We start from the raw sequence: 14,268 nt of genomic DNA on the forward strand, positions 1-14,268 counted from the left end.
TAAGGGGATTGAAAGTGCCCAGGGAAGGCTGGAGTATTAAAAGGAAGGAAGTGATATTACTATCTCAATTGACAGAGCTTCCATATTCCCAAGAGAATGTAGAACATCCTTGGATAATAGTACCTCCCCTACATTATAGCCCCCTGCTCCTCCAAGTTCAGTTCTAATTAGAAAAAGTCAGTTGACCAACCAATTGGAATCAATCGACTCCAATTAAGTAGGTCTCAAAGCTCTGAAATGCTAAGAAAGACCATGTTTCTTAACTCTTGTTTCTGTATTTTTCCTACTTACCCAAAGCAGGAGATGGGGTGAAGGGTAGTGAATGTGTGTTGAATGAAAGATGGGGATTACAGGAGTCAGGATATCAATTTGTACACTCCCCTGATTTATGTTGGATCCTCATGATCTAGTTCGATGTCCACTTCTTAAAATGTGACTCTCATCTATATCACAACGAGGTCCTGTACATGCGACAAGTAAGCTGGCTGTCTCATCACCAAGTGACAACTTGCACTGGGTGAATTGACATGTGCAATGGGATGGATAAACCTCAGAATCATTACACTAAGTGAAAAGCCAAACAGATGCAAAAGTGACGTATTGCATATTTCCATTTGTACGAAATATCCTGAGTAGGTAAACTGATGAGAGTCTGGCTGGATGTTTAATAAGGGAATAACTCACGAAACACTGCCCACTTCAGCCAGGCTTCTCAGTAAGATTTGGCCTCTCTAAGCCCCAAAGGTACAGACTTGTTAGAGGGACCTGATCCACTGCGGGTGCCTGTCAATTCCCAGGGCTTCTTTTGCATGGGTTCCTTGACACAGGGTTGTGGCTGGCAGGAAAGACATGGGGCTTCTTTCTACAACTGGCAGGGAGAATGTCAGAGCTGTGGAAAGTCACAGAGGACCTTAACTTGGAATGGGCCTTGCCAAACTTTTCAATTTCTGTTATGTAATAGATGAGTAGCTTGAAGCCCAGAAAGGTCAAGCAACTTGCCTTAGGACGCCCAGCCTGCTCTAGACTTTTAACTGCCAGCCCCGACTTCTTTTCACCATGCTAGGTCACATGCAATGACCTGGGGCATTACTCAGGAGTAAATGAGACTATTAACAGATGAAAGAAAAAGAAAGAAGAGTGAAAGTGAAGTCACTCAGTTGTGTCCAACTCTTTGCAACCCCAGGGAGCCTGTAGCCCGCCAGGCTCCTCCATCCATGGGATTTTCCAGGCAAGAGTGCTGGAGTGGGTTGCCATTTCCTTCTCCAGGGGACCTTTCCAACCCGGGGATTGAACCCATGTCTCCTGCAATGGCAGGCGGGTTCTTTACTGCTGAGCCACCAGGGACGCCCACAGTGGAATATTATTCAACTTTGAAAAGGCGTGAAGTGTGTGCAATAGGATGGGAAAACCTCAAAATCATTACCTGCAGGAAAACAAGACAGATGCAAAAGTGACCAACTGCATGTTTCCATTTACATGAAATGTCCTGAGTGGGTAACTCCATAGAGACAGAAAGCAGATTACTGGTTACCAGAGGCTGGAGGGAAAGGAAGTGGTTAAAGAGAACGATTTTACTCTGGCGGTGATAAAAAAAAAAAAAATGTTCTGGCACTGGAGAGAAGTGGTGAGTGTATAACATTGTAATGCCCCTGAATTGTTCAGTTGAAAATGGCTCATTTCATGTTATGGAAATTTCACTTCAATTAAAACAAACAAAGAGAAGTGACTGAAACCAACAAGGACCTGCTGTGTAGCCCAGGGAACTCAATATCTTGTGATAAGCTACAATGGAAAAGCATCTAAAAAATTATATATATATATATATATATCTGAATCACTTTGCTGTACATTTGGAACTAATACATTGTAAATCAATTATCTCTCAATAAAAATTTTTTTCATTAAAAACAAAAAAAAGAAGAAGTATCTGAGTAAGAGGAACTGAGTTAAACACCAAACGTGAGGTAAAGACAAGCAGATCTGCCCATGGGTGGGAGGGGCCTGATGGAAGAGAGACCGGGAAGGAGAAGGGTGGACAGCCTAAGCCCGGGGGTGGAGGTGTCTTCCAGGCTTTTTGGATCAACAGTTCTCTGAGTTTCCTGCCTCTGCTGCAACCTTTACCAACGTCCGGGCTGCACTAGGAAGTGACCTAGTGTGACTTCACTAGCTGGACCGGCTTGAATAGCAGGGCGAGCTCAGAAGTGGGGTGATGGGGAGCTCTTCGTCCCACTCTCCAGAGGGGCCACCACAGCTCTCCCTGTGGCTCCCAGCTGCAATCCTAGAGAGGGAAGATCCTCCACTGTCCAGCTGACCCCTTGCACTAGACATCCCAGGGGCATGGATAGAGGCCGGGCCAGGGGTTGTGGGGGTGGGGTGGCGCAGAGAACTTCGAGGGTGGGGCCTCAGCTTCACAGGTAAATTTCCCTTCAATTAGTCCTCCCTGATCCTAGCTCCTGCCCTTGTGAAACTGACTCAGTCGTGTCCCACTCTTTGTAACCCCATGGACCATACAGTCCATGGAATTCTCCAGGCCAGAATACTGGAGTGGATAGCCTTTCCCATCTTCCTGACCCAGGGATCGAACCCAGGTCTCCTGCCCTTACAAGGACTCTATTCTGGTTTCTGGGCATCCCAGGTGATACTAGTGGTAAAGAACCTGCCTGTCAGTGTAGGAGACGCAAGAGACATGGATTCTATCTTGGAGGAGGGCGTGGCAACCGACTGCAGTACTCTTTCCTGGGAAACCCCATGGACAGAGAAGCCTGCTGGGCTCCAGTCCATAGGGTCACACAAAGTCAGACATAACCTGAAGTGACTTAGCACACACACACATTCTGTTTTTTATGCAGCATGTGGGGCCTGCTCCAGTGCAAGGCAATTAGGCAATGCAAGGTCTGCATAACAGGCCTGTACCAGCCACCCTGAGGCATGCAGAGGTGAGGCAAGGCACCTTGCCCTGCATAGGGCGGGGGTGACTGGACTCTGTATATCACACTCAGGGGACTTCTGGGCCTCTCCTGGGGTCCTGGGTCAAACAGGCTCCCTACAGATGCTGCAGGGCAGGTCATGTGACAGAGTAACAGGGACCCTATCTCACAGGACCTCCCAGAAGATTCAGTGAGATGACACCCCACCAGGTGGGTAGACTCTTCTGCTTATTGGACCTGCCCTGTATGCCAGGTCCAGGGCCCAGTTGTCCCTTTCAATCCTGATGCCCTGTGGAAATGGTATTAGTACCACGCCCATTTTACAGATAAGCAAGCTGAGGTTCAAAAAGCCCAGGCCTCTCGTTCCAGGTCACACAGCTGGTGGAGCCCAGCCAAGTCAGCATACCACAGCCCCACACCCAACTGCCCAAACATGGTCTTCATGGTGCTCGATCAAGACCCCCTAACCCCCACCCACTCCTGCCCGTCCCTCCACATGACCTACATATTGGTGGCTGCAGCCTGGGGGCCCAGGCTCATGCGTGAGGGTCCAGAAGTGGCGCTCTGGCCGGACGCCTGGGCTCAGGGCATCCATTCACAGCTAGAACCAGGCAGGAAGCCATTTCACTTATTCTTGGCAGTAACACAATTGTGAGGTGCTACTATTAACTATTCTATTTACATAAAAAGAGACAGGCACGCTGGGAGGTCTGATAGCCTGGCTGTCTGTCATATGGGAGGTCTGTCTGGGTAGAATCTAAGTTGCCCTCCAGCCCCTGGGCCCCAGTGGCACCTATCCGTGCATGATTTCCTGGCCTCTCACACTCGTGTTTCCCCCACACTCTGGAAACCTCTCCCTTCCCTGAGTCCTCCATTTACCATCCACATTCATTCATTTACATCAAGCAGGCAGGTCCAGAAAGAAGTCTAGATACAAAGGTATCTAAGCCAGTTTCTACCTGGGGAGCCAAAAAGTCAAGGACAAATAGTAGTTGTTTCTAGAATTGTCTACACTCCCATTTCAGTGGAGGCTGTGAATTTCATTAGCCCCTTTGTGCTTGTGTGCTTGGGTGGCACCATCCTGTCCGACTCTAGGCCACCCCCAGACTGCAGCCCACCAGGCTCCTCTGTCCATGGGATTCTCCAGGCAAGGATACTGGAGCGGGTTGCCATTTCCTCCTCCAGGAGGTCTTCCCCATGCAGGCATCAAATCTGCATCTCTTGAGTCTCCCGCTGCCACCTGGGAAGCACTGGTCCCTGCCTACACAGGACGCTAAGGGGAACTGTTTTCACCGTCACACTCTCCCTCCCAGCCAGGGGCTCCGGGAACCTCTGCCAGGAGGTTCAGGGCACCCAGAGCCGAACCTCATCCTCCCACAGAGCTTTGGTGATCACCCAACCTGGCTCCATTCTACAGGTGAGGAAACTGAGGTCAGAGAGTGCCCACCGGGCTTCTGAGGGGCCACTCCCGCTCTGCTCTGCAAGGCCAGCCTCTACTGCCCAGAAGATCTGAGGATGAAGAGGGAGCCAATTGCTCATTGTCCTATTCTTCCACCGGCTCTCGCTGCAGATCCAAGACTTTAGCCTGGAACGCTGAGGGCTCAGAGAGCGGATTTGGACTGGGGGGTTCACAGAGGGAAGGGCAGTGGGCCAGCCCACAAGGCCTAGAAGGACCAGGTTGAGGACAGATTCCCAGACTCCCGAGGATAGTCGAGGAAGGGGAAGATAAACCCAGCTTTCCCCGGCCAACCATCGCTATCTCACGGGGCCTCAAGGGCTTCCAGACCAAGGCCAAGGCTTCGAGGTTCCAGACTCGCCAGTGTGCCTGACACCCTCCACCCCCACTTCCCCCGGGAGGCGCGCTGGGGAGCCTGAGTCCTTGTGTGTAAGCACCGATCAGGGTGTCTGACCCCGGCTGGGGTCAGGGATGCTATTTGGTCTCCACATGAACTTAGGCGCTTCTGGAGAAATCCGCTTGTTTCTCTCTCGGGGCGGGATGGAAGAGGGGTACTCTCAATCCCTCCCACAGCTAGTGGACTCAGAGGCCCTGCGGCCGCCAGACTCAAAGCTCTCCAAAGGAAAGCCGCGCCCCGCGTCAGGCAGCTGCTTCAACTCGAGCCCGAGCGGGACGCGCTGGGGCTCCGGGGGGCGGGCGGAGGGGCGTGCCTGCGAGGCCGGGGCCTCCGCCGGCTGCGTTCCGCCTGCTCGCGATCCGGGAAGCCAAGGGGCCGCGGCGCACAGCTCGGCACGAGATCACGCAGGAGCTCGGTTCCCGTAGGCTTCGAGGCCCGAGGACCCCAGCGGTGCCAACGACCAAAATTTGCCGTCCTGATCAGCCGCATCACTTTCAGGGGTTGCAGACTGGAAACCCGCTGGCCAATTCGTGCCATACACACCCCATCCCCGGTGTCCGGGGAGGGGGGGCCCTTAGCGTGTGATAAAGAGGGACCCGAGGTCCCTGGGGAAGACACTGCGCTCTCCCAGCTCGCGCGCCCCCACCGGTTTTCACGGACGGCCCGCGTCCCGACTGCGCGTGTCCTGCTGGCCCCTGCAGGCATTTCAGTTTGCGATTCCTTTCCAAGTTGTTGCGGCACGCGGTGTGGACCGCGCCACTAGGCAGGAGATGCAGTCCGGGGGCGGCAGCTGTCCCGCCTCGAACGCCAGTCCATCTCAGCGTCGCCGGCCGCCTCATTAGCGGCCGCCCGCGCCGCGCGCACCCACCCGAGCCGGCTAATTGCTAAAGCCTTTGGGCACCGCCCGCTGCCCAGATGGGGGCGTCGGGGCCAGATGGGGTCCAGGCGCGCAGGGAGAGCGCTAGGAGTGTCACCTAAGGGGGCTGGGGACTGGGGCCTGGGGTGGGGGGTGGTGGTGAGCAGCAGTGTGGGAGCTCCAAGGATTCCCCAAGAGGTCAGAATCTAGAGACTAGATTGGAGCGGAGGAGAGATGGCTAGGGCGGCCTGGGTATGGATGGGGCGACTTCCCCAAGGTGGGATCTGGAGCCAGACCCCCGGATCAAAACGTTACTGCCTCCATTTACTGTGTCTTCCCCTGAGCAAGCCATTTACCCGCGCTGAGCCTTAATTTCCTCACCTGTAAAATAATAATTAAACAAATATAATAAATAATAGCACCTTCCTCAAAGGGTTACCAGGAGAGTTGAATGAATGAATTACAACCAAAGCTCTCAGGGCGATGCCCTATACAGACTAGCTTTCTGTAAATGTTGGTGCCTCCCCTTCCAGCCTCTTCCGTCTATTATTGGCATCCTGAACTTCCAGGGTGCAGCTGGGCAACGCCTCCAGGCTCCCGGATCTGCCACAACTGTTGGCTACTGCACAGTGCATGTGGCCCTGTAGCAAAAAGGCAGCCCCTGAGGTAGGAGGAAGTGATGAGGGGTGAGCCCCGTCTCTGCCCTGCTGGCCCATTACTCTGACCAGGATTGGAGGGTTTAGCCCCAGGGGTTGCAGTGCCTGCCCCCTCCAAACTGAGCCGTGGGATGCTGACCCCTACTATTCCACAGCCACCTCTCCCCAGCCAGGGTAGGACTCAATGTAGCAACCACTTACCCTGAGAACAGCCAGGCCTGATTCTGGCCTCCCTTTCAGGTGTGCAGAGACTTAGGGGGCCTGTCAAGAGACTTTGGGTGTAGGGCCGATGTTGGAGACCCCCAAGAGTCTTACTGGCACTGTGAGGCCCTTGTGTGGAGGCCCAGGTTTGGCGCGAAGTCTGTACTAAAAGAGGAACTTAAAATGAGAGGAAGGCCTGTATAGCGGGTATCTTTTGCCTTCAATGAACTTCTAGGGGGCATCAAGGTATTTACTTGATAGAAGGAGTTCAGACTCGTTGTTAGCTGGGTTCTATCCTAAAGGGAGGCAGACAGATGGCTCTCCAGCACTGAGAGTGTCCAGGGGGCTGTTAAAATCCAATGTCCTGGCCTGGGAGCTCCTTCCCTTCCCCTGCCTTCCCATCTGGGATGGAGGAGGATGGGTCTCGCTTGCTGGGTGGCCCCAGCCCCAGCCTGCATGCATATCCCTGGTACTTAAGTCTTCATCCAGCCATCCTTGCTGAGATCTCAGCAACACATTCTCCAATTGAGATGCCCTTTAGATGTGAGGGTTTGCTTTGCCCCTTGGCTCACTTCCAGTTGCCAGAATTCAGTTTGAACTTTATGGGCACTGGAGGCATGGAATACGTTCCCCCCACCTGCCACCCCCTGCCCCCGCAGGGGTTCCCAAGTGCCCTCCAACACAGGATCAAACCAGGGATTCCTCATTTCTCTGTCTCCTGCCCAGCAAGTGAGAGGGGAGGGAGGACCGTGCCCTGGAGGGCAGAGACCATGGAGGAGGCACCCTCAGCCTCAAATCAGTCCATTTCTAGGGAGGGGAGAGGGTGGGGGAGAATCTGGAAGACCTTGGGAGCTGGTGACAGAAGTGGAAGCCTCTGGGTGCCCAGGCTGAGCGCTGAGACACTTCCAGGGCCGCATGCGGGCATGGGGAAGCTGAGCTGTGGACCAGCGTCCTAGAGAACCTAATGCAGCCAGGAAGGGGGTCCTAGGAATCAGTGCCCCAAGAACCGAGTCAATGCCCAGTGTCCAACTGTTTGGACACCGCCTTCTCCCTGCCCTCCTCTCTCGGTGTGTAGGGGCGGGGGTGGGGAGGTTGTCCTTGGACGTCAGCGTGGGAGCCTAACTTCCTTTCTCGCTCTACTCCGAAGCCCAACCGCTGGTCTGAGTCCCTCACCCAGGCCCCTCGCCATGCCAGGGCCAGTTTCTGCAAGGAGCAATCTGCCCGGAGTGGTCCTGCTCGCCAGTGTGCGCCTCCTCCGCGGCGTCGGAGTGCGCTCGGCTCTCACACGTGGTGGCCCAGATTCCTGGCTGGGTGCAAAGTTTAGGCGGATGGCTCTGGGGAGCGCCCGGAGCCTGGCTGGATTCAGGCCCTCCTTCCTTGGGGGCCGAGGTCTAGTCTGACTGGTGGCTAGACACAAACCGAGAGCTTGGACATGGGGGATGGGAAGGGTGGGTGACTTGATTTCTTTCAACAACTGCCTCTCTACGGATACACTGCTCCCTCCGGCAGCCCCGCCTGCACCTGCCAAGCCTTGGGGGTGGGTGTAGGAAGCCGAGACTGCGACAGGGACCCCCCCACACCCAATCTGCACCGTGGGGTCCTCTGTGTGGCTTGTTGGCTGGAGAAGGACTCAGTTTTAAATCCTTGACAAATTTCGTTTCAACTGGGATTTGAAAGCAAAACCTATTCGATCCTACCCTATCTTCTTTTTGGATTCCCGTGGAGCGCTTTGGGCCGGACCCCTTTATTCCGCCCTCTGCAGCCCCCCGGCCTTCATCCCAGCCATGGGTGAGAGGCAAAGTCCAGTATGAGGCATCTGATCCCTGGGGGCGCCGGCTCTTAAAAGAGGCCAGTCGCCTGACAGTATCTGCTGGCGAACCCATAAAACTACCCGTCCAGCAGCGAGGAGATGGGACCAGCCTCCCTCCCCTGAACGACCAGTCCTCGCGAGCCCGGCTCAGGGGCGATCGGGAACGATCTCAAGAAACGGGGCTTGCGGGGAGGTTCCAACCAGGGAAACCTCCGCCCCAGGTGCTCTAGGCGCTGGGACCTTCCACCGGTGGCCACCAAAGGTATCGTGAGCGAGTGGGCCTGGGGCGGGGGACCATCAACCACGTCCGCACTTCGTAGCGTTCCGGATGCGCGCTCTGCTGTGAGCCGGAGGACTGGAAGGTGGCAAAACGTTCTCTCCTCTTCCTTGATCGGGAAAGGCCGAAGCCTTTTTACCTTTTATCCCCAAATCTTCTCTTAAGAGCCACGTTCTAAATTTGCCTTGCAGTTTTGGATTTTGAGGAACCCGATAGCAGCGAGAAAACAGAGGCGGGAGTCAGGATTAGAAAGCACTAGACCAAAGCGCGGCAGGCGACAGCCTCGCTCCCGGCAGGCAGTTCCCAGCACCTGACTTTTTGCAGTTCAAGGCCGGCGGGGGTGGAGCCGGGGGAGGGTCGTGCGTAGAGCAGGGAAGGGAGAGAAGGGTTAGTGGAACCCGCGCCACAAGCGCCCGCAGCGCTCTGCCGGGAACCACATGGCGATGCCGGGCCGAGGGGGCCTCGCGTCGCTGGTCCGCAGACGGATGCGGGTGGACGACCGCCTGTCAGCAGAGAGAAAACGGAATCGCTTCAGGACGCGGGGACCTAAGAGCCCGGACTCCCAGCCGGAGGCACGGGTCTCACCCGGGAGGCCCAAAGTTCGGCGCTGCACGGAGGAAAAATTTTCACTTTCAACGAACCTAATTCTCAACCCAATAGAAAAGGAGTTACGGGTTAGGCGTCAGAAAATGAAAATAAAAACAGGTGAGGAGGAGCACGCCGAGGAGGTGCTCAGAACGTGTTTTAAAGAGAATGTTTGTTAGGGGGGATAAAAATGGGCCAACAACCCTCTCAATCTTTCTCTAGGACAAAACCAGCGGAGCGGTCCCCAAATCCAGACCAGAAGTATGGAGTCCGGCCGCCCGCTTTTCCCAGACGGCTTCCGGCACCTCCTTCCACAAGGCTGGAAAACACCCGACTTACTCAATTTTATTTAAAATCTCAACACTCGGTCATTTATTTCATTTTTTTTTTTTTGCAACCAAACAAGTAATAAATATTATTTAGCACTTTTATCTTTTTACAAAAATAAAACAGATGATACACTCTCTGCAAGGGGCAGCGATCGGAGAGGGGATGGATGTTACTTGGCCGACGCTGTGAAGCCCATATTGCAACTCTGCAAGCCGAGGCGGTTAGCGCGGAGGGAGAAAGCACGTGGAAAGAGTCTGTCATTTGTGTTAAGCTGGCAAAAAGAAACCAATATAGAAGAAACCCGGCTTAGACTGGGGAGGGTAGGGGAAGTGGCAGTCACGTGAGCAATCAGCTTAGCAGCACGCACTTACCTCATTATTGATCTATTTACATATCCCAAAGAGAAGAAAGAAAAATAAAACTAAAAAGTCAACAGAACTCCCAAATAACCCAAACTATATTCACAGCAACATCCTTTGAGTTCTGTCAAATCTTCGGGTACCTTAAATGACTGTCCCCAGCCAGGTAGGAAACCAAATCACTTTGTGCTCCGAGAAGGAAAAAGGGGGGAGGGAGGGAAATTCTATTTTAAAATAACTAAAAAAAAAAAAAAAAAAAAACCACCCGCACCCAAAGTCGACAGTTGTAGGTTATAACCATCCACAAGTGGTTCTATTCTGACTGTCTATAAAGCTTGATCGCACTGTTGAAAAACGAAAGTCGGCAGATTCCTTTGAAAACCACAAACCCAAACCAATCAGAAGCAACAGGGAGGAGCAGTCCGAGACCGCTGTGGGTTTATCCAGATACCGAGACTGGACGCGACCGTAAGTGCTTCTGGTGCCGAATACTAACTCGTAGCCCGAGCCCTGGGCCGGGGACGACCCTTGAGGGCGAGTCCGGACGGCCGCTTCTGGACTGTGGCTCCAGAGTCTCCTACCCGCCCGGAGAGGCGAGGAAGCCCCCAACGCTCCCCTCCTTGCCTTCCTCCTCGGTACTACGAAGTGCTGCCCGGGCCGAGTGAGGCCGAGTTCGTAGAGAAAGCAGTTTTTAGAGTCACCTCTCTTCTGGGGTTCTGAGGGGAGGGGTCAGGGGAGGGAGGGTTGAACGACTGGATGCGGGTAGCTGCGCCTTCTTATAAAAGTATGTCCAAGGGAGCAGCGCTGCTGTTTAAAGCCAGAGAGGGTTGAACCAAGTCCCAGAGCAAATGCAACCTCTCACTGCCCATGGTTCAGCGCACGCCTCCGCTGCAGCGGACCCGGGTACTGGAGTCCTCACCTTCGCCCCCCACCCCCCGCTCACGGCACGGCGCTCCTCCTTGGGACTGAGTTCCCAGGCCGCAGCGCCGGCGGGTCCTGGCTCCTCCCCCCCACGCAGCCTCGGGGCTCCCACCCTCCCGGCTCGCCAGAACGCGCCTGCCCCCAGGCCCGCTCACTTGGCGTCCGAGGTGAGGCGCGGCAGGCTGCCCGCGCCCATGGCCGACACGTGGTGGTGCGGCGGGGGCACCTGGCACATGCTGCAGGGGCAGGGCATGCCGCCCCAGTGCTGGAAGCCGCCAGTGCCCCCGCCGCTGCCGCCCCCGCCCCCGAGCGGGGCCGCCGCCGCCGCCGCCGCCGCCGCCGGAGACTTGAGCAGGCCGTGAGGGGGCCGAATGGAGCCGACCGACGACAACCCGGAGCCGGGCAGGGAGGCGCTGGACACCGCGGCGGCGGCCGCAGCGGCGGCGGCGGCCGCGGCGGCCGGCGGCAGGATGGGATGGTGCACGGCCGGGTGGTGCGCCGCGTGCGCCGCGGCCGCCGGATGAGCCGTGGCGGCGGGCAGGGGCGCCGAGTGCGCCAGGCCGCCGCAGGCCGACGGGTGGAAGCCGGCGTGGTGGCCTCCGTAGATCTCGCTCACCAGTCGCTTCATCTCCTCCAGCGAGTTGGTGAGCATGAGGATGTAGTTGCGCGCCAGCAGCAGCGTGGCGATCTTGGAGAGCTTGCGCACCGACGGGCCGTGCGCGTACGGCATGACCTCGCGCAGCCCGTCCATGGCGATGTTGAGGTCGTGCATCCGCTTGCGCTCGCGGCTGTTGATCTTGAGGCGCAGCTGCTGCAGCTCGGGCTCCGTCATCTGTTTCTTGTCCTTCTTGGTGGACGACGCGGCCGCCGACGACGTGGACGAAGAGGTGCTGGACGAGGATGACTTGAAGCCACCGCCGCCGCCGCCGCCGCCCAGCTTGTCCCCCGGGTGCGCGCCCGCCGCGCCCATGGCGCCGCGCAGCTCGGCGTTCAGATCCGGCGGGCAGTCGCTCGGCGTGGACGACGACACGGTGCCCCCCGTGAAGCCGCCGCCCCCGCTGCCCTTGCTCCGGGCCGGCAGGAAAAGGTCATCGGGCTCCGGCGACGACGGCCTGCTAGACACCAGGCTGGCGTCCGAGTCCATGGCCCCGAGGGATCGTCGCAGCCTTCGCGGGGTCCTCCCCTCCCTGGGTCCTCAGAGCTTCCAGGACGCCTACTGCGGAGAGAGGAGAGAAACACGAAAGAGACGGGAGATCGAAACCGAGATCGAGAGGCGCTGAGGTCAGTGAGAGAGAAAAGCTGCTCCCGCCTGCACCGCAGCGCGGGGTCCAGGCGCTGGTGGCCGTTCTCTTCGGGTCCACCTCCTGTTTCTGGTCTTGGCTTGCAGGTAAGCTTAAGTCACCGCTCTTTCCCTCCCTACCGCCTTCCCGCCGCTCTCATCCACAGGTTGTTTAATCCCGGGAGGATGGAGCTCTCCTCTGGGAAGCTGGCATTCTACGGTTTTTATGCCTTCTGCTAGGAATGAGGTCTTCCCTGGTGACTCAAACGGGAAGATCCCCTGGAGAAGGCGATGGTAACCCACTCCAGTATTCTCGCCTGGAAAATGCCACGGACAGAGGAGCTTGGCAGGCTACAGTCCATAGGGTCGCAATGAGTCGGACACGACTGAGCGACTAACACACTAAGATAGTGTCAAGTGAGGGTTTTTCTTTGGGAAGGGTGGAGATCGAAATAGAGAAGTATTTATTTGGTTCCTCAAACGCATCCACCTTATCTCCATCGACACCGCTCAGCAAACGCACGCTCACAGACCGGCAGCCAGCGCCCGCCACGGAGCCCAGACTCCACGCGCTGCGCCAGGGGCGGGCCGGGGGCTCGCCCAGCTGACTGGGGCTGGGGCGGAAGACCTCTATTGTGGCCCCGATTTCTCGCTTTGAGGCAAAAGGGGTGGTGCGGTGAGCGTGGGAAGGGCTAGGGCAGCCAAGCCGCTCGGGAGAACTGGCGGGCAGGGAAGGGGTCTGGATCCACTTTAGCGGAGCTCCCCGGGGCGCAGCCGAAGTGAGGGGCCTCTGTCCCTGGGGTGTAGGCTGGAGTTGCTTGGGGCGGGGGGTTGGGGGAGCGGGGCGGGCGCACTTACTGCGGATGCGGTTAGAGGAGCTCGGTCCCCAAGACTGTGGCAGAGAACCGGAGCCGATGTCGCGTCGGTCTATAATGAGCATCCGCACCTTTCCCCGCTCGGAGGGTTTTTATAGCCGGGTGGCGGCGGCGACGGCGGCGGTGGCCGCGGCGGGGGCGGGGAACAATGTGCGGGTCTTGGAGGGGCCGCCGCGCCAATGAGCTGGGCTGGCCCGGGGTGGGGGTGGGTGGGGGGAGTGGGAAGCTGATGTCATCCGGGCTAATTCCGCTCAATGAAACTCGCCGGGCCGGGCACACGCCTCCTCCCAGCGCTCAGCCAATGGGCGCCCACGGCCGGGAGAGTCTTACCGGGGGGACTGCAGCATGGACCCCGAGAGGGCGAGTGAGAGGCAAAGCCCGAGGAAGAGGGCGGGCTCGCGGGGGAAATGCAGAGCGCCGCGGCTGGGATCGAGGGAGATAGGGGACACTGTCAAATTTCTATTAAAATGCGGGAACGCAGAGTCAGGCTGGAGAAGGAGGTGCGCGGGGGGCGGGGGGGGGGGGCGGGTGCTGTGCGCACGAATTAACCCGGTGCCCAAGGCGTTCGGATCTTGGGTTCGGATCTTCGCAGATAACCCTGGCTACTTGGAAACTGAGCTGGAGTCTCCTCCCTTCCGACACCCGTGTGTGTGTGTGTGTTCGTTCTCGCCACCTGTTCCCACTTCGTGGGTTTCATCAGCACGTGGGCATTTTGAGCCCCAAATGTGCGCGATAACCAGGGACGAAACTCCTGCTTTATTTGCACTCGAAGCGCGCCTCTAAGAGGTGGCGGCGGCTGCAGCTCGGCAAGCGGCCAGTAGCGCCCCCAGCTGGGCGCCGAGCCTGGCGAGAAGGAAGGCGGGGAAGGCAAGACGGGACCCTCTACCGGGACGGGGTTTTTAAAGAAATAACCTTCTTCGTAAAGTTGACGATGGCGCAGACACCGGGACGAGGCGTTTGCACTGAGAAACCGCGTTAATGCAGGCGGAGAGTTGAGCCCAGGGTCAGGCATCCTTTCGCAGCATCGGGAACCAGAGGACGGTATTTTCTGCACCATCTTTGTGGCGGTCACCACGCCGTGGCGTAGAGGGGCAAAGCTGGCTTGTCTGCAGAAAGAAGTCTCAATCCGTCTCAATCCTGGGCCAAGACTTCACACCACGGGCCAGACCGCGGGATCCAACCCGTTGGGGCCGAGATCCATGGCGTTTTACCAATCGCAGCCTGGCTCCCAAACCTGGAAATCCTTGACCTCTGAGGAACTAAATCCTATCTGCAGAAGCGCCCAACTGAAGTGGTTCTGTGGTACCGACGCCTCCACCCATTTTACAGATGGGAAAAT

At 57.0% G+C, this 14,268-nt stretch overlaps 1 protein-coding gene across 2 annotated transcripts; it reads right to left on the minus strand.

The window, feature by feature from the left end:
* Window positions 1-10,926: 10,926 nt before the first annotated feature.
* Window positions 10,927-12,996, minus strand: OLIG2 (oligodendrocyte transcription factor 2). Of its 2 annotated transcripts, none has more exons than XM_027965657.2 (2): window positions 12,913-12,996; window positions 10,927-11,988 (listed from the first exon to the last, which is right to left on the minus strand). In XM_027965657.2, exon 2 carries the CDS (start codon window positions 11,917-11,919, stop codon window positions 10,927-10,929), a length of 993 nt encoding a protein of 330 aa, XP_027821458.1. In that variant the 5' UTR covers window positions 11,920-11,988; window positions 12,913-12,996. The 2 variants fall into 2 exon arrangements, with proteins under 2 accessions (XP_027821458.1, XP_027821447.1); XM_027965646.2 differs by having other exon boundaries at window positions 10,927-11,991.
* Between the last annotated feature and the right edge of the window lie 1,272 nt (window positions 12,997-14,268).

Source organism: Ovis aries, chromosome 1, assembly GCF_016772045.2.
Source record: "Ovis aries strain OAR_USU_Benz2616 breed Rambouillet chromosome 1, ARS-UI_Ramb_v3.0, whole genome shotgun sequence".
NCBI lineage: Eukaryota > Metazoa > Chordata > Mammalia > Artiodactyla > Bovidae > Ovis > Ovis aries.